The sequence below is a fragment of the Vicia villosa genome, linkage group LG3, assembly GCF_029867415.1.
Source record: "Vicia villosa cultivar HV-30 ecotype Madison, WI linkage group LG3, Vvil1.0, whole genome shotgun sequence".
NCBI lineage: Eukaryota > Viridiplantae > Streptophyta > Magnoliopsida > Fabales > Fabaceae > Vicia > Vicia villosa.
The window spans coordinates 178,805,773-178,832,436 of record NC_081182.1 but is presented as its reverse complement, the minus strand read 5'-3'; the positions used below and the strand labels follow the sequence as shown (position 1 = coordinate 178,832,436).

The window sequence follows — 26,664 nt, the reverse complement described above, 5'->3', positions numbered from 1 at the left end:
CCTTTTCCTCTTTTTCCCTCTCAGGATCAATGTCTGTAACACAGTTTTTAACCTTATAAATCTTCCTTTGCCTTGAGTCAACAACCGATGAGAAATTGAGGACAAGGAAGATGGCATAAATTTCATTTTCTTCAATAGCCTTCCTTGTGAATGCAGGATTCCCTGTAAGCAAGTACACATAGTCCGATAAGGGGAAATAGTAAATCATTAAGCATGTCATGAGAATAATGAAATTCACCTTTTCATGTCTTAGAAAAATATGTGATTGATCATGCTGGGCATCCGGCTCTGATATGTCAAGAACTTCATTCCCAATTAGGGGTGGGAATAGGCCAGGCCAACTAACAGGGGCCTACGGCCCAGCCTACATAGGCCTAGGTCAGGCTAGGCTTTTTAGATAAATAGAAAAGGCCTAGGCTTTTTTATAAGCCTATTTAGCTAAAAAGGCTAGGCCACAGGCCACATAAAAAGCCTTTTAACCCTAAGAGGCCAGCCTACTTAAATAAATATGAATAATTTTATTATTATTATATTATATTTTTTACTTTGAATTAAAAATATAAAAAAAAAATTAGTTATCTTGAAGAAATTATGAAAATAAGATGAAAAGAATCTTATGAACAATGTCATAAGTTGTTTCGATAAGTTCTCTCAAACAAATAATATCACAAAATTTATGCTACTAGGTAAACTTAAATAAACTAATGCAAACAAACATTTAATCTCACTGATCTCTTAATTTGTTAGTCTATATAAAGACGAGTTGAATGACTTATTTACAAATGTTCAAATGAAATAGGCTTTTAAGTAGGCTAATAGGCCAATCAGGCCTTCAAAAAGGCCGGGCCCAGGCCAAAAAAATAAGCCTATGATAGGCTACAGGCCAGGCTTAGGCTTTGAATATTATAGCAGGCCAGGCTCAGGCTTGGCAAAGCCTAGCTCGGCCCAGCCTATTCCCACCCCTATTCCCAATTAATAACTGAAGATTGCCATCAGACCACCTTACATAACGAGCATTGCTTTCACCTGACCGTGAACAATATTTTTAACTACAAAATAAATTATGTAGCACAACTGAAACTAAGATGCCCTAAAAGGTTGAAAAATATTTAACAATAAATCAGAATACAAGAACTCATTTTACCAACACTCTTAATTGAAAACAGTAATGTAAAAAAAAATACATAGTGCACATTCAACATGTAAATTTTCTGCATCATATCAACAGTAATACACATTAAATGCCATTTCATAATTAAGCCATTTGTTATGTCAAATAATAAGTCAAATCATTAACAAAGATCTAAAGTTAACTGCACTATCTAAAAAAATATTCATGAGAAAATATTATATTTACCAAAACCAAATCAAACTGAATCATAGTAAAAGGTCACCTGAATCGAACCGTTTCAAATTATCTAGAACCGAACCAAACCACTTATTGGTTTGATATATCTATTTGGAATTCCGAACCGTACCAAACTGTTAGAAGACAGTTTTTTCCAAACCGAACCATTTGTTAAAGAAGCAAACCGTTATACCTTTTGTTAGTACGAAATTTTTAACTTGTTTTTAGCATTTTTCATTTTCAATTCCAGTTCGGTTTATTTGCCATTTGGTTTGAGGTTCTACAAGTGTTAGTTCAACACAAATTCGGTTCACTAACCAAACATAACGGTTCGATTATTTTAACTTCAGTTCGGTTCTTGGTTCAGTGTTTTTTTTAACATTCCTAAGTTCAAATGTAGAAATGGTCCAAGATAGAACACAATGGGGCGGTATAATCCATATAGCTAACCCCAGATAATGGTCAAAGGCTTTGATTCTTATTACATCTAAGATGTTAACAAGTCCCACATTGGTTAGACATAGAGCTTGAAAATAGTTTATATAGAGTGACACTTCTCACCTTACCAACGAGTTTTGTAAGGATGAGTTAGATCAAACTCTAATACGATATCAGAGCCTATCGATCGGACCATTAGAAATATCCTAACTCCTAAGGCTCACATTGGTTAGATATAGTTTAGAGTGACACTCCTCTCAAGAATTAATTTAAAATGGGTGATCGTAGTAACATGCAAAAAAAACTGTTACGAACAAGTGTCATCAGGTCCTCACTTATTTACCAAAGTGTCTGTTGATTCCTTTCATTGTGATGTGTGCCAGTTTGCCAAATCCCATCGAGCAACCTATTCCCCTAGTGATACTAGGAGTGTCGAACCCTTTGATCTTGTTCATTCTGATGTATGGGGGTCTTCATCCATTTCCAATATTTCTGGTGCAAAATGGTATGTTACTTTTATTGATGACTGTACTCAACTTACATGGGTTTTTATTATGAAAGATAAGTCTGAAGTGTGTCAATTGTTTGTTAACTTTTTTCAAATGGTTAAAACTTAGTTTGGAAAACCTATTAAAAGGTTACGGTCAGACAATGGTAAGGAGTATGTAAATCAAATTTTTCACAATTTTCTCAAAACTAATGGTGTTGTTCATGAGTTGACTTGTGTTGACACTCCACAATAAAATGGGGTTGCTGAAAGGAAAAATCGTCATCTTCTTGAAATCACCCGAGCATTATGCTTTCAAATGAATGTTCCTAAATTTTATTGGGGGGAAGCTGTCTTGACCTCTGCTTATTTAATCAATAGGTTACCTTCTAGAGTGTTGTTTGGTGTTAGTCCTGTGCAGGTCCTGACTCGATTCTTTCCGTCCGTGCCCATTATGTCAAGTCTTCAGAATCGTGTTTTTGGTTGTTCTGCCTTTGTCCCTCATCGGGGTAAGTTAAATCCTCGGGTTGTTAAATGTATCTTCATAGGATATGCTTCAAATAAGAAGGGGCACAAGTGTTATCATCCTCCGAGTCGTCGAGTCTATATATCCATGGATGTTACTTTTCAAAAATCTGAGTCTTTTTATCCTAGTCCTCAGCTTCAGGGGGAGAATAATCAAGAAGCTGAGTCTTCAGAGTTGTCTGTCTTTTCAATTATTCCTCTAATGCAGGACCCAGAGCCGTTTCTTGAGTTGTCTGTTCTGCTTGTTATTCCTGTAATACAGAAACCCTTGATGACTAATGAGGATGGTGGTAATGTACCAATACCAGTGCATAATAATGTTGACAGATACAAGTTACAGTTCCAGCGAAAAAGGTGGAAAGGTAAACCCGTTCTGCCCCAACAAGTCCAATCGTCTGAACCTGAGGTAAGTGTTTCTAACCCTGAGCCTAGTAATTCTTGTGAGCCAAACCTTGATGACCTACCTATTGCTTTGAGAAAAGAAAAAAGATCTTGTACCAAATATCCTATATCCCAATTTGTGTCTACTGAAAAGCTTTATGTGCAGCATCGGAGTTTTATTTCAGCTATTGACTCTATTAGAGTCCCTGCATCAGTGCAAGAAGCATTAAAGGATAAGAACTGGATTCAAGCCATGAAATAAGAGATGCATGCACTAGAGAAAAATGGGACTTGGGAGATTGTTGAGAAGCCAAATGACAAGAGACCAGTAGGCTGCATGTGGATATATATGGTAAAATACCGATCTGATGGCACACTCGACAGATATAAGGCGAGGCTAGTTGCAAAGGGATACACCTAGACTTATGGAATTGATTATGAAGAGACATTTGCACCAGTAGCAAAAATGAACACTGTAAGAATCATTCTTTCCTTGGCAGCTCCCTTTGATTGGGAGTTGCAACAGTTTGATGTGAAAAATGCTTTTTTGCATGGAGATTTGGAGGAAGAGGTGTATATGGAGATCCCACCCAGATATGACCCTACTTCAAGAAGTAATAAGGTTTGCAATATCTAAAGATGAACCCAGGAAGAGGACTACTGTTCAAGAAAAGTGAGCAGTTGTCTATGGAGGTTTATACAGATACCGATTATGCAGGGTCGGTTGTTGACAGGAGATCCACCACTGGATATTGTATGTTTCTAGGTGGAAATTTAGTGACATGGAGGAGCAAGAAACAGAATGTAGTTGCCAGATCAAGTGCAGAGACAGAGTTTAGAGCCATGGCTCAAGGAGTTTGTGAACTGTTGTGGATGAAGATCATTCTAAATGACTTGAAAATAAAGTATGAAGCTCCTATGAGACTTTTCTGCGATAATAAGTCTGCCATTAGTATTGCTCACAATCCGGTCCAGTACGACAGAACAAAGCATATAGAGATAGACCGACACTTTATCAAAGAGAAATTGGATAGTGTCTTATTTCTACACAGTATGTCCCATCAGGACTGCAATTAGCTGATGTGCTCACCAAAGGACTTCCCTTGGAGCGGTTTCGAGATCTTACTTGCAAGCTAGGGATGATAGATATCCATTCCCCAGCTTGAGGGGGAGTGTTGTAATATTAGTATTATTATTATACAGCTCATTATGAGTTGCTGTCCTGTATGCTCATTATGACTAGATTAGCATTTATAAGGAGAATAATCACCCTTCCCTTATTTAGATAGATTTATAGTCTATAAATACCTCTTATGTATTCTTTACAAAATATATAAAAACTTTCCATATTTCTACAAAAACTAAAATAGTATACAATACTTACAGAAAGAAAAAGAAAAACTAAAAATAGTATACAATTACTTACAGAAGTTGAGCCATCAGGATTTCTGACTTTTCTCCGACGTACAATATTGTTTTCCAAGTGTATGCGCTTCTTGTGGGTCAAAAGGTTTTGGATCAACACCCGTGATATTGGAAACTTTAATCAGGTCCATCTGCCACAAATATGAGAGACGGTCACATGAATGAATGTCATATGACAAATGTGTTCTATTTGTAGTTAGGATCCAATAGAGTGATATCATATGCCAAAAACCTATTCACCATACCCTTTTTATCAAAACTTGTTCAAGCTCAATTCTCATCATCTAGTTCACTATCACCGACCACAACATCAGAAATTTATGAAAAAAACCTCCCAAAACAATATGTTGATGTTCCTATAAACACTTCAAAATACATTTTCTCTGATGTAAATGCCAACTTTTAACTAACAAAAAACTTAAGTATGCAAAAGAAGAATAGAAACCAAATGTCTTAACCGGACTCATTTTTAAAATAACATATAAAACACAAGTCTCTCACACAAGGAAGACCTTATTAGGAAGAGCTGGTGGTTTACTTAATGGAATCTCTAACTCCAAGGGGGGGGCCAAGTGGCTTATCTTTAGTTTCCATTTCAATGTTTTCCTCCTCTAATTCATATTGATGATCTTCATCAGCAAGTGTATCCTCTGGTCTCAGGCTCTTTCCATAAGTCCCTTCTTCATCCGCAGAATATCAGGCACCAGGGGTGAAATTTGCATGTTTTTCTCGAGGAAACACAGAAACGGCTCTGTTGGGTGATGTTAAGTCTCAGGGCCTGGACGCGGCTACTCTCTGTCTGCGTCTGCAAGTCCTTGAAATTTGCATGTTCTGCACAAGTTTCCTTCTCTTTCAAATTCTTTGGGTGTGCAAGTTGTTTTTTTTCTTGATGGTGAGACCAAATAGCATATGGAAGCCAAACAGTGACTAGGATCAGAGAGTTAGCTAAGAGGAGAAAAGGAATATGGGGTATTTTGGCCCAAATTAGATCAATGCTGCTTTTTTATACTCTTTTACTTCACTGCTGCTAAGGATTACTCTAATACTCTTAATCTGAAGCTTGTTGGATTTGAAATTCAATGATAGAAATAAGTGCACAGACAACTTGGTTGAAGGAAATTTTTAATGCAATCTGTACAATCTACACAAGACATATTTGTATAGACTAGACACCCTGCATACAAAGGGCATCATCTATAAGAAACTTGGTGGGATAAATAGAAAAAGTAAATTGCATTCTCATAGTTACAGCATCACTGAAATAACTTTTATTCATGCAAGGACATTAGAATCAAGAAGGACTGCACCGGCAAGAGAAATCATCCCAAAGAAAAGCACTTAAACATAAAAAAAATCACAAAACCACAAGGAAATCTAGAATATTTAACTAGATGTCTAAAGCACATTAACCACAAAACCAAAATTCCAAGAATGGGTTTGGTACCGTGTTGCAATTTGCAAAGAGATTCAACTAGCATTGAAGTGGATACCACAAATTCTCATTCTCTCATTTTATCGGACGTGTTTGACTCACACAAACACACAGCCAAGTAACTTAGTCCAGTTTGGATCAGTTTCTTATTTGTAGAGCTTCGCAAATATTTAGTTTGTAACTTACAAAAATAACTTAAATGTAGTATTTCAAAAAATGAGGACGCTTTAAAAAAAATTGAGCTCCTGAGACAGATTCCAACTTATGTCAAACATTTTATTTTAGAAGAATTGTCGCCGTTTTAAGAAATTTGAACTTTCTTTTCTAGAATAAGATAGCACTCTAGAAAAATTTGGGCTCATAATACCAATTTTATCTTATGTGAAAATTGAAAAAAAATGTATCTTAGAAGACTTATTCTTATTGTAACATTTCAACTTTTCTTTTTTATATATACAATTGTTAAAATAAGGCTCTCCGAAATTAGTCTTAATCAATAAAGTTGCAGATACACTAAGAACACCAAATTTATACTACTAATAAAACCTAGTTCAGTTAACTATACAGCATGTTGTCTCCCCATCTTCTTATCTTCTTCTATGCCAATAGTCAATCTCATTGAAGATTTTTCCACCCCACCGGTGCTTATCATGGATTCTCTCAATCAAGGTTGTCAAATCGGGATCTTGCATAAGATCGGGAGGTGATGGTAAGATTGTAAAATATAAGATTGTAACTATGATCGGAAGATCCTACTCAATTAATTTTGTAAGATCGAGAGGGGGTAGCAAGATCGCAAAACATAAGATGGTAAGAAAAATCGTAAGATGCCACTTAAACGGAAAATAATACTACATATTTGAAGTATTTCTACATGATATTTTCGTATGCAAGTGTATTCGAGAGAAAATGGACGCCACCGAACTGAAATTGTTGCGCCTTTGTATCTTGCCATCCTTTTCGACTTGTAATGGTGGTGGCCATAAATGGTGAATCGCACATAATTATTGGTTTTACCTCCTTTTTTTTTCCATAATTGGACTACAACACACAATTCTACTTAGGATCTAGGTTGTTGGGGGTGAGTGAGATCGTAAAATCGTAAGATTTTAAGATTTAGATTGTGATTTTAATAACCATGCTCTCAATATTATAACATTATAGAGGCGCAGTTTTTGACACCCTCGTTTTGGCCACTACACAAGTAGTTTCTATATGTTTACTTCCAACGCTATTTTGCTTATCCCGACTTGCTCAAGTTTGTGCAAACAAATAAATCTACGGAAGTAAACTTATGGACGATCTAGTACTGTAGCAAAAACATATTTCATCCCATAAAAAATAAACAAATTCACCAACACATAAACAAAGAGTAACAAAACCAGAAAAAACAACAAACACAACAATGTGGTTAACTACTCAAAACACTAGATGGGCATACCTTAGGCTTCTGGCTGCATCAACTTCTACACCATCATTTTTATAGAAAAGGTTTTCCTCAGATCCACTTTCAACAACATCCCTCCGCCTGCTTGTAACAATGCGCTGATTATAATCATCTTTAGCATACTATCCGAACCCCTAGCTCCACTCTCTTGTTCTCTCTGATCACCAACCTCCACTTCAATCTCCTGAGAAATCTGCTCCATCTCCCCTTCACTCTCTAATTCCACCTCTCCTTGTCCTTCCACTTCTCCTTCTCCTTCTTGCCCTACCTCTCCCTCTACTTCATCCTGCAACAAAAAAAACAGAAAAATTCAGTTGTAAATTTTGAATTTCGAAAGTTCGAATATTATCATCGAAACACATAATAAACAATTGAATTTGAAACAAATATATCAAGCGAATATATTGAGATTATGGAAATGGTGAGTTTGTAGTGGAAAAAATATATTGAGATTATGGCAAAAAGTAAGACTCATCAAATGTTCCCATTTTAAACACATGATGTTTAACAAATAAGGGGTAATATAGAGATTTCTACAGCATTTCCTTTTCTTATATTAAGATAGATTATAGATGTTCACGCCTCAAATTATACTATTACTATCACAGTGAGATTGTTATTTTAAAGGATAAAAGCTGAATGGTGTAAAAAAATGAAGTGTTGGACTGAAAAAGACAGTTTTAAAGGAGAGTTTACAATAATTTACAATAAAAAAGGGCAAAGGCAAATTATTTGTGTAGATATCATTTGTTAAGGAGGTCATTATGAAATAATTATTTATTTAAGCTCGCAATTTAAATAAGCTTAAAGAGAAAAACATAAATTGAGACATGAACTGAAGTTACTTGTCATCTAATTATAGGACTTAGTGTTAGGAATATTTGTATATAGAATAGTTTCACACCGACTATATCAAGTAATTAGCTATAATCTCTCTATATATAATAATAATAATGTCTCCGTAGTGCTTTTTAGAATTCACGGTTTTTTCAAATGAGCTCTTAGTCTCTCGTAATTTAACATGGTATCCAGAGATTACTGAGAGACAACCCTTCACCGTGTTTTATCCGATTGACCCACTGTCTTCCAGTGAGAAATTATTGGCAAACCATGTCATAACTCTGGTTTGTCTTCCTTACACTGTCGTAACTCATTCCGGCATCAGTTATTAAATTTCTCCGGTCACCACCGGACTACCGCCGCCGCCGCTATTGTTTCTGGTGACCTTCCGACATAAGCGCCTCCTCCGATCCCGACGATTTTTCCACCGCCGCACTCGTCACCGTGCAACTATTATAGATCCAGTCTCAGATTTTATTTTCCATGCACGAAAAATTATAATCCTTTCAAACAGATCCTTTTTCACCCGTTTCGCATGATATTTTCTCTTTATGCCAAACTACGATGATTTCCTCAGGTGGTATCAGAACTCAGATTCTACTACTTTCGTTGCACACACTGGTAATCCGTCTGTTTGCCTCTCTCAATCATCTTTTCTTAGACCTTGTGTCCTTGATTCTGGTGTGTCTGATCATGTTACTAGTAATAAAAATCTTTTCTCTTCCCTCTCTACCTCGGGTTTCTTACCTACTATAACTTCTGTCAATGGTTCCCAAATCCGATCTGAAGGGATTGATACTGTTCAAATTCTACCTTTTCTCTCTGTTACTTATGTTCTATATATACTCAATTGTCCATTTAATTTACTTTCATCGGTCGTTTAACTCATTCTCTTGATTGTATTGTCACCTTCACTAACAGTAATGTTAACTTGCAGGATCGGAATTCGGGACGCACGATTGGCATCAGATATGAGTCTCAAGACCTTTATTACCTTTCAGTGTCATCTCAGACATGATGCTCAGCCAAAGATTCTCCATTCACTATCCATGCTCAGTTAGGTCATCTCAGTCTTTCCAAACTACATAAGTTGGTGTCAAATTTATCGAAGGTATCTAACTTACATTGAGTTCTGTCAGTTAAACTTATATTGAGTCCTGTCAGTTAGGGAAACGCGCTCGTAGTCAATTTCCCAATCGAGGCAATAAACGAGCTTCGTCCTCTTTTGTTGTAGAGTTCGTTTGGTTGAGAGTAGATGGAAGGAAGGGAGGGGATATTAATAAATATGTGTTTGGTTCATTTTCTATAAGGGGAGGGGACGGGAGGGAAGCAAAATCCCTCCTAAACTCACTTTTTGCTCCTCTCCATATTTGAGGGATTTGGAGGGGAGGGAAGATTCATTAATCATAATTTTATTATTTTCCTATTTTATCCTCAATTATTTTTTTAATTCCAAGATTGTCCTTATTGAATTATTAAAGACTAGATTTTTTCTCTGTGTTATTTCACGTTTCATTTTTCTTCTATTGTGCGGTTGCTATTTGTGCGTTGCTCTCAGGTGAGTTTTTTCCTTTTTATTTTGTTGAATTTTCCTTTTTGATATTATGTTTTTTTTTTATAATAATAACATACTTATATCAGTTCTTATTTACAATATATTATAGTAATAAGATTTTTTTAACAATATACAAATATAGTATATTTATGTTCTAAATATAGATTTTAAGTCTAATATTATTTGTCCAATTTTTTTAACATTCTAACATTATTTTATATATTTTTAATTATAGAAATTGTTTTATTGGGTTATATGAATCATCAAGATCAGATAATGGTTTGATTTACGTTGAACATCTATAGTTCAACTAATGTGTGTTGTTGTTTGATGTTATAGTATGGTTTATGAATGATCAAGTTTTTATTTGGTGAAATTTACTCAATACTATTGTTATTTAGAATTATTTTTACTAAGTACAAATAACAATATTTATAAGAATAAAAAGGTAAATTGATTTTAAAATCCCTCCCCTCCCCTTATGAACCCAACATACATGTTAAAAATCTCTCCCCTCCCCTTCTTTGATCCAAACATATATTTTATTAAATTCTCTACCCTCCCTTCCCCTCCATTCCTCTCCCCTCTATTAAATTATCTCCCCTCCCCTCCCCTCCCCTCCATTGAACCAAACGGACCCTTAGTTCACTCTGATGTTTAGGGTTCCTCGCGTACTGTCTATACTATTTTGAGTCTAGGTATTTTGTCACATTTATTGATGATTTTTCACGTTGCACGTGGTTATTTATAATGAAAAATAGATCTCATTTATTTTTTATTTTTGAATAATTTTATAAAAAAATAAAAACTCAATTTGGTGTGTCTATTCGTACCTTAAGAAGTGATAATGCTCGTGAATACTTATCCCAACAATTTCAAACTTTTATGTCCAACAATGGTATTCTCCACCAAACATCTTGCCTTTATACACCTCAACAAAACATGGTAGCCGAACGCAAAAATCGGCATCTCATAGAAACCACTCGGACCCTACTTCTCCATGGTAATGTTCCACTTCGGTTTTGGGGGGATGATGTGCTAAAGGCATGTTCCCTTATATATCGCATGCCCTCTTCTGTCCTTAACAATAAAATCCCTCATTCAATCCTTTTTTCCAATTCCCCACTTCACCCAATTCCTCCCCGAGTCTTCGGATACATATGTTTTGTACACAATTTATCTCCTGATCTTGATAAACTATCAGCTCGATCAATAAAGTGTGTCTTTCTTGAGTATCATCGATACCAAAAAGGTTATCGTTGCTATTCATATACTTTACAACAATACCTCGTATCAGCCGATGTTACCTTCTTTGAGTTGGTTCTATATTTCAAGTCCAGCCAAGTAACTTCGGAACCCCTTCAGGAAAGTACTCCCACACCTCTTCCAGAAGTCCCATCTGCCATTGTTCCCCATCATACTATGGAACCTGGCCCGCTAGATACCCGTACGATTGACCCCCCACACTTCTCGCCTACATCAAACATATCAGCGTCGTCAACCAACACCTGTCGTACCTGTCCCTGAGGCCGTAAATGTCCTTGAGATCGTACATGTCCCTGAGGTCATTGCAGACTCTCCACTGACGCTCTCGCCATCACCGGACCCGATCCTACAACCTAAGTCCAATCTTCCGATTGCCCTTCGAAAAGATATGCGTCAAACACGAAATCTTTCTCCATATTATATTGATTTATGTTATCATCGTCTTTCCCGTTTGCAGTATACTTCTTTGTCTTCTGTTTCTATTCCTAAAACTCTAGATGAAGCATTATCTCACCCTAAGTGGAGGCAAGCAATGATTGATAAAATGTGTGCTCTTCAAAGGTGGTTTCGTTTAGGCAAGCAATGATTGATAAGTGGAGGCAACCCTAATTGAAACAACATTTGTCGAATCAATTTCTGACAAAAGATTTTGATAAACTCCGCTATTTCTTAGGTATTTAGGTAGCCCAATCTAAAGGTGGTTTCGTGATTTCTCAGCGGAAATATGCTATGGATATTTTGAAAGAAACAAGTTTGTTGATTGTTAAACCACTTGATACTCCTATGGATCCAAGTGTCAATCTACTATCCAATCAGGGAGAGTCTCTATTTATTAGAGTAATAGAGATACGTGTAGATATTACTCTTGTAAAACTGACAGTTGTACCATTTGTAACTGACAGCTGTACTATTGTTCAGTATCATCTAACCTACTATTGCAGGTCACAAGTTGCTACTATAAATGCAACTTGTGTCATTGCTTGTAACTAACTTTTCACACAATCTAAAATCAGTTACAATATGAAGAGTTCTGTTAGAGTTTCTAATATGGTATCAGATTAGCGCTCTCGATCCATGGCGCCGTCACCACCGGAGTCGCCTTCCTCTTCCGCTCAAGTTCTCACGCCGCCTAATTCACCGGCGGTCATGGCCGCACCGGACGATTTGCGTCGTTTTCAGTTCTCGCTCAAGATCGCACATAAGCTGGATGAGAAAAACTTCCATCTATGGCGACAGCAAGTAGAACCGTACATCAACGCGCATAATCTCACCGATCTAGTTGTGTGCACGCGCATTCCTCTTCAATTTCTCACCGATGAAGATCGTCGCACCGGTAAGATCAATCCTGCGTACTCTTTTTGGCTTCAGAAAGATCAGCTTCTATTGTCTTGGCTTCAATCGACTCTTTCGAGCGAAATTCTTTCTCGTGTTCTTGGATGTATTCACTCTCATCAACTTTGGGATCGTCTTTTCAACTATTTCCAAAGGCAAACGCGTGCTAGAGCAAGACAGCTTCGCGTTGAGTTACGTGCCCTAACTCTTGATGATTCGTCTGTTTCTGATTATCTTCTTCGAATCCGTACGATTGTTGATGCCTTGGCCTCCATTGGAGATCCTGTGCCAAGCACACATCACATTGATGTGATTCTAGAAGGTCTCCCTAGTGACTATGCTTCTGTTGTCTCAGTTGTTGAAAGCAAGTTTGGGGAAATGGATATAGACGAATGGGAGATTCTCTTACTTGCACATCAGTTACAATATGAAGAGTTCTGTTAGAGTTTCTAATACTATTTGACTAAGGTATAGGAGATTGGTCGGAAAGTTGAATTATCTCACAGTCACTCGTCCGGAAATTTCTTTAACAGTCAGAGTGGTAAGCCAGATCTTAAATTCCCCTTGTCATGAACACATGGATGTTGTTATCCAGATTCTGAGATACATTAAATGTGCTCCAGGGTCTAGTGTATGAAGATAAAGGACATACTCCAATAGTTGGATACTCCAATGCTGATTGGGCAGGGTGACCTATTGATAGACGATCCACCTCTGGGTATTGTGTACTCGTTGGAGGAAACCTTATATCCTAGAAAAGTAAGAAACAAAACGTAATTGCAAGATCAAGCGTCGAGACAGAGTATAGGGCCATAGCAATGGCAACATGTAAACTCTTTTGGTCAAAACAGTTGCTTAAAGAACTTCAAATTGAAGAAGCAAGACCAATAACACTTGTTTGTAATAATCAAGTTGCATTGCACATTGCTTCAAATTCAGTCTTCCATGAGAGGACCAAACATCTTAAGATAGACTGTCACTGTCAGAGAAAAGATTGAATCAAACGACATCGTCACAAGCTTTGTCAACTCTAATGATCAATTGACAGATTTGTTTACAAAATCCCTGCGAAGTCCCAGAACTAATTATATATGTGACAAGCTTGGTGCTTTTGACTTATAAGCTCAAGCTTAAGGGGAGTGTTGATATTTGTAAATATATAGTGTTAATAATATTTGGATATAGAATAATCTCACATCAACTATATCATGTAATTAGCTATAATCTCTATATATATAATAAAGTCTCCGTAGTGCTTTTCAAAACACACGGTTTATTCAAATGTCTCTTAGTCTCTCGTATTTTAACACATCTCATTTATGTAAATACATACAAATATAGTCAAATAATTTGGCCCTGATTTACTATATTTCTGGATCCAAACATACAACAGAAATCCAATCCGATCTAAACGGTTTTCATAAAAGAGAATCGAAACACGTCAAAAAATATTCAGTGTTTTTTTATCAGATTGCAGTTTTTATTTGGATTTGATCACCCTATCACTTTCCATATAGCTTAGCAACTTTATGGAGAAGATTCGACCATTGTTTTTGGAAATATAAACATACAACAAGACCTGAGACAAATTACCAATTGATGTGTGCCTGTGGTTCTTCTTGATGTGTCTATAACTTTAAAATTTAAGTTTTTATAAGCATGAATATAGAGGAGGGAAAAAGCAAAACGAGTCGTCATCTCAGCTTGTGCTGCAGCAAAAAGCATTGCTCCTTCCAAATTCCAATTGCAAGAACCTGAAACATGAGGGAAAAAAGAATGAAACAAGTAACAGCGCAGCTAATTTCATACCCGAAAATCGTTGACAAAAATGAATAGAAAATGTGGAGGAGAAAATAGCAAAAGGTTCTCACTTTTGCCAGCAAAACAAATGGTTCACATCTCGTGGCAAGTACGCAATCACAATAATGAATTATATTATGTTAAGGCAGCACAGAATGAAAACCTGACTTACAGAATTTCATTCGTCGTCACTGTCAGACACAATGGTCATTCGCCGATTGGTTGGTTTTCTAGGAAGAGAGTGTTCTTCAGATTCAAACCCCTTCCTTTTGACCTTACCTTTTAAATCCCGACTCTTATGCTTCGGTTCCTACAAGTAACCATCAAAATAGTATTAAAACCATAACAATGTTAGTTAATAACTTATTCACAACGTTAGTGCATTAGTGAATGCCTGTAGATAGCAACCTAACAGACATGTACAATTAAACAGAACAAAAAAAAAAAGGATAGTGTAATAGTTAATGCTTAACAAATCATTGATATGTTAATATATCAACCTTTGATTGATTTCCTAATTCAAAGGTTAATGTATCTTTACAAAATAAGAAAAATAATAATATCTTAATACTATCGCAAATCTCATATGGGCCAGTTTCTCATCATACTCTTCAAATTATTAAACCCGATGACCCAACTCAAACCAATTTGAATATTGAGTTGGCGGGTCAGTTGCCCATTTTTAAAACAAAAGCAATCAAATTTGATTGGTTTGGATCTGAGTTTTCCGTAACCCAAACCAATGCAAACCCATGGTCACCCTACTTCTGAAGTTCCCGACATGAGCCAAGGCATATAAGGATCAAAACATATGTACACAAATGTTTCACCCTATCCGGAGATACAAAAGTAGTCAAGTAAACAAAGATAAAATTGGTTTTTACGAACCAAGTAAGGGAAATGGTGCACTGACAAGATGTAAACGGAATATAATTAGAAATAACTCTGGAGTCTAAAATTAAAGAAAACAATTATATAATAAAATATTTAAGTACCTCCTCTTCTTCCTCTTCTGAAGCAGCAGAATCGGCTTGAGCAGTCTCTTCATCATCTTCTTCAGAGTCCTCATACTCCGGCTCAGTATCATCATCCCTCGTACGTGAATGAGGTATTTCTTCTTCTTCGTCTTCATCAGTTTCATATTCAGATTCCTCTCTCTCATATGGGTAACCCAATGGGTTCCGTGAGGATTTTGCTGGTGGAATAGATGACTTACAGGGGATGTTCTTTGGTCCCTGTGACTAAAATTCCAGATATTAACCCTCATTACTAATGTTAATACAAATATAATCAACAACACCCTCATTACTAATGTTAATACAAATATAATCAACGAAAAGTACACCTCCGAAAGACAATAATAATACCTTCTTAGCATTCATAATCCTTTTCTCTGCCCGGACTTCAGCTTCCAATTCGTCCTCAAAGTGACGCTGTTTATGACGAGGATCGTAGTAATCTGCTTCATCATCCTGAAGAAAGGGAAGGTCGATAAATAATGGAACTGACACAGTTTAAGTAGATGCTTAGAGAATATTGCAGCAAATACGTAACATCTAAAAGACAGTAGAGTCTCCAGCAACAATTCCTAAATTTATACCTCGTCCAATGCATCCTCTAAAAACCCAGGAGAAAGTTGAGGCCTCCTGTCAGTTGGAGTATATTTTTTATTCACCTTGTCACGCTTACGGCTAAGCAGTTCGCTAGCCCTAATAGTTTGACTTTCAGCCTGAAAATGATAGGGAAATTAGACTATTGTATTTGAGACAAAATATAAGTATTCGACTATTAGAGTTATATCTTAGAATATGAAAAATCATCACCACTATAGAATAATTAAGGCCAGCCTTAATTTAATAGAATAAGAATAGTTATCCTTAAATGTAGAGCTTGAATGATTCAACTCTTGAATGTTCAACTCCTCTTGTATAAATAGAGCTTCATGCTCCATTCCATTTCAACAATAACATAATCTCTCTTTTCTCTCTCATATCTCACTCTAATATGGTATCATAGAGCTTTGGTTCTATCCATGGCAGCGACTCAGGTAACTACAGCTCCGGCCACCGCAGCATCTATGTCGTTCCAACTCAAAATCACAGAAAAACTTGATGAGAAGAATTTCTTACTTTGGCGCCAACAAGTAGATCCTTTCGTTAACGCGAATAATCTTCAAAACTACCTTTACCTTCGTGACATACCGAATCAATACCTAACTGATGAAGATCGTGCAGCTGCTCGTGAGAACCCTGCGTATCGCACTTGGATTACGCAAGATCAGTGGCTTATGACGTGGCTTCAATCCACGCTTTCACCTTCGATTCTTTCACGTGTTCTTGGATGCGTTCATTCCTACGAGCTTTGGGAACGTATTCTTGCGCATTTTCAAAAGCTTACACGTGCGAAAGCAAGACAACTACGAGCAGAACTCAGATCTCAACACTTGAAGACAAATCTGTTGGTGATTATCTGGTTCGCATCAAAGTTCTTGTTGATGCGCTTGCTTCAGTAGGAGATCCAATTCCAGATCAGCAACACATTGATGTGATTCTTGAAGGTCTTCCTCAAGACTTTGCCTCTGTTATTTCAGTCATTGAAAGCAAGTTTGATTCAGTAGAACTTGAAGAAGTTGAAGCTCTTCTTCTTGCTCATGAGATGAGATTCAACAAGTATAAGAAACACTCTCAAATGGAGGTGGCTACCTCAGTGAATCTCACTCAAGCCAATTCTCAGCCTGAAATTGATAACTCCAATAAAAAGAACACTGAACAAGCTGCGAATTCAACCTTTAATCCAACCTATTCAAGAGGAGGTCGTGCAGTTGGCCGTGGTGGTGGACGCGGCCGTGGGAGAGGTAGGTTCAGCAACATTCAATGTCAAGTTTGCTTCAAATATGGTCACCTTGCTGCTAACTGCTATCACAGGTTCAATCAACAGTTTCAACCTAACATACCTGCTGATTTTCAAACAATGAACCTACAAAATTTCAACAATTCGTATCAACCAATTGGTGGACAGTTTGCTCAGCCCATGGTTAACACTTGGTCACGCCCAAGCTATCAACCAAGACTTGCTCCTCTCCCTGTTCCTCAGCCACAACCACAGATCACTCCCAATGCTATGATTGCCAATACAGCTTCAGTTCCAAGCAGTGCCTGGTTCCCAGACTCAGGAGCTTCTTATCATGTTACCAATACCTCTCAAAACATACAGCAGACCACACCTTTTGAAGGTCCTGATCAGATCTTCATTGATAATGGTCAAGGTTTGCATATTCACTCTTCAGGCTCTTCTTATTTTCCCTCTCATTCTAAACCAAACACTCCATTAGCTCTTCATAATTTACTGTTTGTTCCTTCTATTACAAAGAACCTGATAAGTGTCAGCAAGTTCTGTCTTGATAATAAAGTTTTCTTTGAGTTTCATGCTGATATGTGTTATGTCAAATCTCAGGCTACCAATGAAATTCTGCTCCAAGGTCGTGTAGGAAGTGATGGCCTGTACCAATTTCCCCATCTTCAGCTTCTTAAGTCTCCTTCAACAAGTCAAGTCTCATGTCTCACCTTAGACTCTAATGCTGCTGTTCCAAGATCTGATTCCAGCACTAGTGATAGGGTTTCGGTTTCTAATCAAAATGTATTAGCTAATAACTCATATAATTCTCAACATACTTGGCATTTACGCCTTGGTCATCCAAATTCTAATACTATGAGACTTGTTTTAGCTCAATGTAATATTCCTTATTCTAGTAAAGCTGAATCTGTCTTTTGTTCTGCCTGCTGTATGGGAAAGGCACATAGGCTGCACTCCCCTCAGTCACAAACTCAATATCACTCTCCTCTTGAATTAATTTTCAGTGACCTATGGGGTCCTGCCCCAGTCAAATCCTCCCAAAACTTTACCTATTACATCACCTTTGTTGATGCATATACTAGATTTACTTGGATCTATTTGCTCAAAAATAAATCTGAAGCCTTAACTATCTTTAAACAATTCAAAGTCATGGCTGAATTACAATTTGGATTTTCTATTAAATCTGTCCAAACTGATTGGGGTGGTGAATTTCGCCCATTTACAAAGTTTCTTTCTGATCTTGGCATTATTCATCGTCTAATTTGCCCTCACACTCATCGCCAAAATGGTGTAGTGGAGAGGAAGCATAGACACATTGTTGATCTTGGTTTAACCCTCTTGAGTCATGCCTCTTTACCTCTCAAATTTTGGGATCATGCCTTTTTAACTGCTGTCTACCTAATAAATAGGTTACCAACCATGTCTCTCAATCAACATATACCATATGCTGTCCTTTTCAATCAAAATCCTGACTATAAATTCCTCAAAGTCTTTGGGTGTGCTTGTTTTCCTCTTCTTCGCCCATACAACTCTCAGAAATTTGACTTTAGATCCCAAGAGTGTCTTTTTCTAGGGTACTCTACAGCTCACAAAGGTTACAAATGTCTCTCCCCGAGTGGTAGAATATTCATCTCTAAAGATGTTCTTTTTAATGAGTCCAAATTTCCTTACAATGATCTTTTTTCCTCTAATGTTTCTCTCCCCTCATCAACCATTCCATCCTCCTCCTCATCTAAAGTAACCCTTAACACACAAGCTCTTCCTAATGTTTTTTCCGTTCCTACTGCTTCCACTACCTCACACTCCTCTTCTTCTTCTTCTTCTCAATCCAATTCCAGCCATACACATTCTGCCTCTGTGTCAGCCACTCCTGTAACACAAACAGCCAGCATTAATCCTACTCCTTCACCCTGTTCAAATGCCAACAATCAGCCTACTACTATCACTTCACCATCGTCCTCCTCTATTTCTGCTCCTAGGGATCCTAACCTTCAACTTCTTCCCACCAATACTCATCCTATGACTACTAGAACTAAATCTGGCGTACCCTTACCTCGTCTAAATCCTTCCATTTTTCTTGTCAATTCTGAGCCTAAGAGTGTTAAAACTGCTCTCCAAGATCCTAAGTGGTTTGCTGCTATGCAAGAGGAGTATGGTGCCTTGATAAGGAACAACACTTGGTCTTTGGTACCACTGCCTGCTCTCAGGAAAGCAATAGGCTGCAAGTGGGTTTTTCGTGTAAAGGAAAATGCTGATGGGACAGTAAATAAGTACAAAGCTAGGCTTGTTGCTAAGGGGTTCCATCAAGTCCATGGATGTGACTTTAATGAAACTTTCTCCCCTGTTATTAAGCCGGTCACAATTAGAATTATTTTGACTCTTGCTCTCACTTACAATTGGCCTCTGCAGCAGTTGGATATAAACAATGCCTTTTTGAATGGCATTCTTGAAGAGGAGGTGTATATGATGCAACCCCCTGGATTTACTGCCCCTAATTCATCTCTGGTTTGTCACTTGCACAAGGCCTTGTATGGCCTCAAACAGGCCCCAAGGCAATGGTTTGAAAGACTTAAAACCACTCTTTTATCCTTTGGTTTTCTGAACAGCAAGTGTGATACTTCACTGTTCATCTACAAGCATCATAGTGCTGTATTTATATGCTGGTTTATGTTGATGATATAATCATCACGGGTAACTCTCCTCCTCTCATCAAGCAAGTTACTCAACAACTAAATCACGTGTTTGCTCTCAAACAACTTGGTGACTTGGATTATTTTCTGGGCCTTGAGGTGAAGAAACTGTCCAATGGAAATCTCCTTCTCACTCAATCTAAGTACCTAAGGGACTTGCTAATCAAAACTGATATGGAGAATTCCAATCCAGTTGCTACTCCTATGGCATCCACCACCAAACTCATCAAAACAGGGTCTGCTGCCTTGTTTGATGCCTCTCACTACCGGTCCATTGTAGGGGCCCTGCAGTATGCAACAATTACACGCCCAGAAATCTGCTATGCTGTTAACAAAGTATGTCAGTTCATGGCACACCCCTTGGAGTCCCATTGGCTAGCTGTCAAGCGTATTCTTCGCTACCTAAAAGGCACTATCACCTCTGGTTTATTGTTCACTCCTGCCTCCACTATTCCATTCTCTTTGCAGGCCTACTGTGATGCTGACTGGGCTGCTGACCCAGATGATCGAAGATCCACCTCTGGGTCAGCTGTGTACTTAGGCCCTAATTTGATCTCTTGGTGGTCCAAAAAGCAAACTGTTGTTGCTCGTTCTAGTGCTGAGGCAGAATATCGCAGCTTGGCTCACATCACAGCTGAAGTTTTATGGGTTCAAACTTTGCTAGCTGAACTAAGAATTCCCTTGACAACTCCAGCCATCTATTGTGACAACCTGAGCACAGTTGCTATGGCTCATAACCCTGTTCTTCATGCAAGAACAAAGCATATGGAAATTGACCTCTTTTTTGTAAGAGAAAAGGTCCTTAATAAGTCTCTCACTGTCTGCCACATTCCTGGTGTTGACCAGAAGGCTGACATCCTCACCAAGCCTCTCTCAAGTTCAAGATTTATGGAGCTCAGCAGCAAGCTCAACCTGTCTGCCTCAAGTCAGCCTTTGCAGCCACCTTGAGCTTGCGGGGGAGTATTAGAGTTATATCTTAGAATATGAAAAATCATCACCACTATAGAATAATTAAGGCCAGCCTTAATTTAATAGAATAAGAATAGTTATCCTTAAATGTAGAGCTTGAATGATTCAACTCTTGAATGTTCAACTCCTCTTGTATAAATAGAGCTTCATGCTCCATTCCATTTCAACAATAACATAATCTCTCTTTTCTCTCTCATATCTCACTCTAATAGCGACTAATTGGTATGATTGATTATACCTTTTCCTTTTCCTCCTTTTCCTTCTCAGGATCAATGTTTGTAACACAGTTTTTAACCTTATAAACCTTCCTCTGCCTTGAGTCAACAATAGCAGTCAACAATCGATGAGAATTTGAGGACAAGGAAGATGGCATAAATCTCATTTTCTGTAATAGCCTTCCTTGTGATTGCAGGATTCCCTGTAAGAAAAATGTTATGAGAAAAAGTAAATCATCAAACATGTTATGAGAAAAATGAAATTCACCTTTCCATGTCTAAGGAAAAGATGTGATTGATCATGCTGGGCATCCTGCTCTGATATGTCAAGAACTTCATTCCCAATTAACAACTGAAGACTACCATCAGACCACCTTACAAATCGAGCGTTGCTTTCAACCTGATCATGAATAATATCTTTTTACTACAAAATAAGTGATGTAGTGCAACGGAAACTAAGCTGCCCTTAAAAGGTTGAAAACCATTTAACAATAAATAAGAACACATGAACTCATTTTGCCAATACTCTTAATTAAAAAAACATTAATGCAAAAGAAAATGTATTGCACATTCAATAGGTAGATTTTCTGCACCATATCAACAGTAATACATATTAAATGCCATTTCATAATTAGGCTATTTGTTATGTCACTATCTTGAAATATGATTCATGAGAAGACATTATAACATTAGCAAAAGGGAGATGAATAATATATATAAAAAAATTTAAAAAAAAAAAACAACAGACCAAACCAGTGTTGTCCATGGCGGATGGCGGAGAGCCAAAATCCCACCGTACCAGACACTTTGTGGCGCCGTTATAGCGGATTACGGCGGAAAACCCCGTATTATCGGCCGGTAATTACCATTGCGGCAAGCCCAAAAACCGCTATGTATATCCACTATAACACCTAGGTTGTTAATCTCGGATAATGGCATGTAGCGCCAAACCCCTAAAATGCTATAGCTGCATAGTGGATTGCAGGATGACCGTATTGTGAAGACTAAAAAACAACGTACATAGTAAACATAAATTCTAAATATATACATAAATACTTCAAAATAGAAATTGCAACATCACATATCCCATCAAAATGAGTTCCCATCAAAATCAATTTATAAAAGTATTCCTACACAATATTATCATCCTCTTCATTGATATTAACCCTACACAGTAACGCATCAGTGGCAGAGGCAAACAATGAAGAAGCAGAGGAGAACGGTGAAGAAATAGAGGAAAACGACGAAGAATGCAGAAGATGCGATGGAAGACGTTGCAGGGGAGAACAATGCAAAAAAAAGGTGAAACTAGAGAAGCATAACACATGTGGAAAGGCCAACATAGCCTTAAAAAAAATATTATGTTTTAAAATATTAGAGCTTACGATTTTGCTCCAAATTGAGAATAGCAGCCATCAAATCACAATGACGCCGCTATTACAACACCCTAGTGCCACTACGACGGTGATTTTAGCAGCGGCTATGACCGCTATCGTCAATAGCGCTTCGAAGAACAATAGCGTAGCCGTGAGGGGCCGCGCCGTTACGCTTTGCCGCTAAAGCAGTGCTATTGCGCGCTATTGACAACCTATAGCAGCACCGCAATTGCGGATATTTGATAACACTGGACCAAACCACTGAGAAAGATTTGGAATTAAATGGTTTAAATCTAGAAATGGTCTGTGATAGAACACGGTGGTGACATTGTATAGTCCATATAGCCAACCCCACCTAATTCTTGCTACAACTAAGAGAGTAAATGTTACCATGGATGTAAAAGAAGGAATATAAAAATAAAAATAAAAACTAAAATAGTATACAATTACTTACAGAAGTTGTGCCATCAGGATTTTTGACTTCTCTCCAACGTACAATATTGTTCTCCAAGCGTATGCGCTTCTTGTTTCCAAGTTCATCAGTTACAAAGGTATCCTCTTCCTCATATGTTTTAGGATCAAAAGGTTTTGGATCAATACCCATGATATTGGAAACTTTAATCAAGTTCATCTGCCACAAATATGAGAGATGTTTACACGAATGCATATCAAACAATAAATGTATTCTATTTGTAGTTAGGTCCCAATAGAATGATACCAAATGTCAAAATCTATTCACTATAACGTTTTTATTGAAACTTGTTTAATTCTTATCACTTGGGTCACTTTCACCAAACATAACATCAGAAATTTATCAAAAAATTCTGAAGTTCCTATAAACATTTCAAAATACATACATTCATTGATACAAATAACAACCTTAAACTAACACAAAATTTAAAGTATGCAAAAGAAGAGTAGAAACTTAATGTTTTAACCAGCTTCATCTTAAAAATAACATATAAAACACAGGTCTCACACAAGGCAGACCTTATTAGGAAGAGCTGGTGGTTCACGTAATGGAATCTCTAACTCCAAGGGGGGCCCAAGTGGCTTATCTTTAGTTTTCATTTCAATGTTTTCCTCCTCTAATTCGTGATCTTCATCAGCAAGCATATCCTCTGGTCTCAGGCTCTTTCCATAACTCCCTTCTGCATCCGCTGGATATCTCTACAACAAGAAATCAACTACATAATTAATTCTAAAAACTTGAACAATAAACATGTAAATGAAATATGTTAATGTTGACACCTAACACTCACATTTGAATCTCGTCCAATGTCCTGCTGAGCTGCATACCCCATGTCCTCCTCTTCATCGTCAAAATCACCAAATACATCACGGATTTCCGGGGCAGAATGCAAATCACGAGTTTGATCATTCTCATCTCTAGGTGACCCGCTATATTTTTTTAGATAAAAAAAAAAAAAAGACAATTTCTCAGTGTCAATGTTGTGCTACATAAAAGAATTGTGCATGATAAATTTTTGGTCATCGGTAATTTTCTACGTTCTATTTGATCCTCTAATTCAAGATAACTTTTTAAAACATGCATATCAACACAAACAATAAGAAACAGAACAACACAGCCAACCCATCCTGCAAATTAGACTCACACACAGATATAATCAATTATAAATTGTATAATACTGAAATGAAATGCACTTACAAAATCATAGATTCCATTGGTATTTAATTTCAATAACTAGGTATTAAATTCATGGAGTTTCTACTAATATATAAAACAGAAAAGGAAGTCTCATCATCCATTAGAAATCTCAATGCAATAATTGATGGGTCATTTGGGGCAGCAAATTTACACATTACAAAAATAATAATGTCATCAGATCTATCTTGATCGAAATCAAATAAAAATCTAGACAGTTAATACCCGCGCCGTCGCTGGAAGGATTGTAACTTGGATGCAAAGTGAAACCTTCTTGTTGGGGGTTTCTGAGGCGCGACTCTCACACTCGAGGATCGCGGCCAATCAGCAGAAGAGCGATTACCCGGGTGAAATTTGCGTGATTTCCTCGAGGAAACATAGAATCGACTACTATTGGTAATGTTAAGCCTTGGGGGCCGGACGCTGCAGCTCTCTACATTTGCGTTTGCAAGTCCTTGCAACCCGGAAGCCCCTCTCAGCTTTTGTCTCTGTGTTGCGCGTAAGTTTATTTCTCTATCTTTCATTCTCAGGGTGTTCAATCTCTAAAGCTATTGTGTGCAAGTTATTTTTTTTCCTGATGGTGAGAAGAGAGGGCACGGGGAAGCAAAACAGCGACTAGGGTTTGAGAGTTTGCTGAGGAGGGGAAAAGGAATATTGGGACCAAATCACTTCACTTCTTTTTTATACTCAGTTTTTTATTTGTGGAACTTCTGAAATATTTAGTTCCTAACTTACAAAATTAACTTAAATATTTCAAAAAATGAGGACGCTTTAGAAATAATTGAGCTCTAGAAACTGATTCCCACTTATGTCAAACACTATATTTTGGAAGAATAATTGTGGTTTTAAGACATTTCAACTTTCTAGTTTCTATTCTACGAAAAGATAGCACTCTAGAAAAATTGGGCTCAAAACTAATTTCAACTTGTGTGAAAATTGAAATTTTGTATCTTAAAAGACTTGGTTAATGTAACATTTCAACTTTTCTTTTTTATACGTGCAATTGTTAAAAAAAATATATCTGAATTTAGGCTATGTTTGGATATCACAAAATGAAGAAAGCGGAATGGAAAGGAGCCGAGTTGAATGAAGCGGCGCAGAATGAAAATTCCATTCCATTGTTTGGAAATTTTAGCACGGAACGAGACAAATTCTTCATTCCACCCAAATCGAAGGAAAAGAAATATGGTGATAAATGATGGAATGAAATGGAATGCATACCAATTCATTTTGTTCCGCTCCAGCCGACTTTAAACCATCCAAACAATGGAATACCACTCCATTTCATTTCATACCACCCGCTCCATCTGATTTCATCAATCCAAACAAAGCCTAAGTCTTTATCAATAACAAAACATTATCAGATCCCATTAATCCAAACAAAGACTAAGTCTTGATTAATAACAAAACATTATTAGATCCCATCGTAAAGTAACACTAAGAACAACAATATATACGATTAACAAAACCTAGTTCAATTAACCAAGTAGCCCGCCATCTCTCCATCTTCTTCTATGCCAATCATCAATTTCATTGTAGATTTATAAACGCCAACGAAGCTTAGTACGGATTCTCTCGCATTCAATATCATAACATAATAGGGCCCATAGTTTTTGACACCCTCGTTTTAGCCACTACACCGGTACATTCCATTTGTTTATTTCTAAACATAATAACATCCAAAAGTTTACATCCAGACAACAAATTTGCACAAATAAATACATCTTCAAAAATAAACTTATGGAAGATCCCTATGGTGGCAAAAACATCACTGCTATAAACAAAATATTTCATCCCATAAAAAACCAACAAATTCACCAACACATAAACAGAGTAACAAAACCAGAAAAAATAACATACACATTACACAACAATGTGGTTAACTCCTCAAAACACTAGATGGAGGATTACCTTAGGCTTCTAGCTGCATCAACTTCTTCGCCATCATTTTCATTGAAATGATTCTCCTCAGATCCACTTTCAACAACATCCCTACGCCGGCTAGTAACAACGCGCTGACTATAATCATCTTTAGCATCACTATCCGAATCCCTAGCTCCACTCTCTTCTTCTCTCTGATCACCAAACTCCACTTCAATCTCCCGAGAAATCTGCGCCATCTCCCCTTCACTCTCTATTTCCACCTCTCCTTGTCCTTCAACTTCTCCTTCTCCTTCTCCGTCTTGGCCTACCTCTCCCTCTCCTTCATCCTGCAAAAAACAAAATTCCAGAAAATTCAGTTGTAAAATTTTGAATTTCGAAAGTTTGAATATAATCTTCCAACACAGATACAATCGAATTTGAAGCAAATAGATTAAGCGATGCTTCAGGAAGAAACGGAATTAAGCTAGGGTATGGAAAAAAATATTGAGATAATGGAAATGGTGAGTTGATAATGGAAATACGGAGTGGACGATGATCTTACGGAATTGAGTTGAGGATTGGATTCGAGTTCATCTTCCTCGTCGGATTCATCTCCGAAGAGATTCTGCATCATCTGGTGTCGTTTTTCTTCTCCTGCCATCGTTCTGTGCGCTCTGTGTTTCGGAGGGAAAGTGAGGGGTTTTTCAGCAGCACCGTTTAAAGCAAAATGATGGTGTTGCTCTCAGCGAAAACAAC

At 37.3% G+C, this 26,664-nt stretch overlaps 1 protein-coding gene across 8 annotated transcripts; it reads right to left on the bottom strand.

The window, feature by feature from the left end:
* On the bottom strand, positions 1-26,664 carry LOC131662620 (protein LEO1 homolog). Of its 8 annotated transcripts, none has more exons than XR_009301758.1 (17): positions 26,471-26,661; positions 25,957-26,255; positions 23,642-23,780; positions 23,370-23,549; positions 22,834-23,010; positions 21,272-21,403; positions 21,027-21,206; positions 15,877-16,005; positions 15,644-15,748; positions 15,272-15,517; positions 14,449-14,586; positions 14,070-14,230; positions 7,478-7,769; positions 5,117-5,778; positions 4,606-4,735; positions 239-1,026; positions 1-162 (listed from the first exon to the last, which is right to left on the bottom strand). XR_009301758.1 is itself a non-coding variant. In XM_058932450.1 (12 exons), exons 1-11 carry the CDS (start codon positions 26,567-26,569, stop codon positions 14,455-14,457), a joined length of 1,818 nt encoding a protein of 605 aa, XP_058788433.1. In that variant the 5' UTR covers positions 26,570-26,661; the 3' UTR covers positions 13,915-14,230; positions 14,449-14,454. The 8 variants fall into 8 exon arrangements, 1 of the variants encoding a protein (XP_058788433.1); XR_009301759.1 differs by having other exon boundaries at positions 5,143-5,778; XR_009301761.1 differs by lacking the exon at positions 5,117-5,778 and having other exon boundaries at positions 14,449-14,577; positions 26,471-26,664.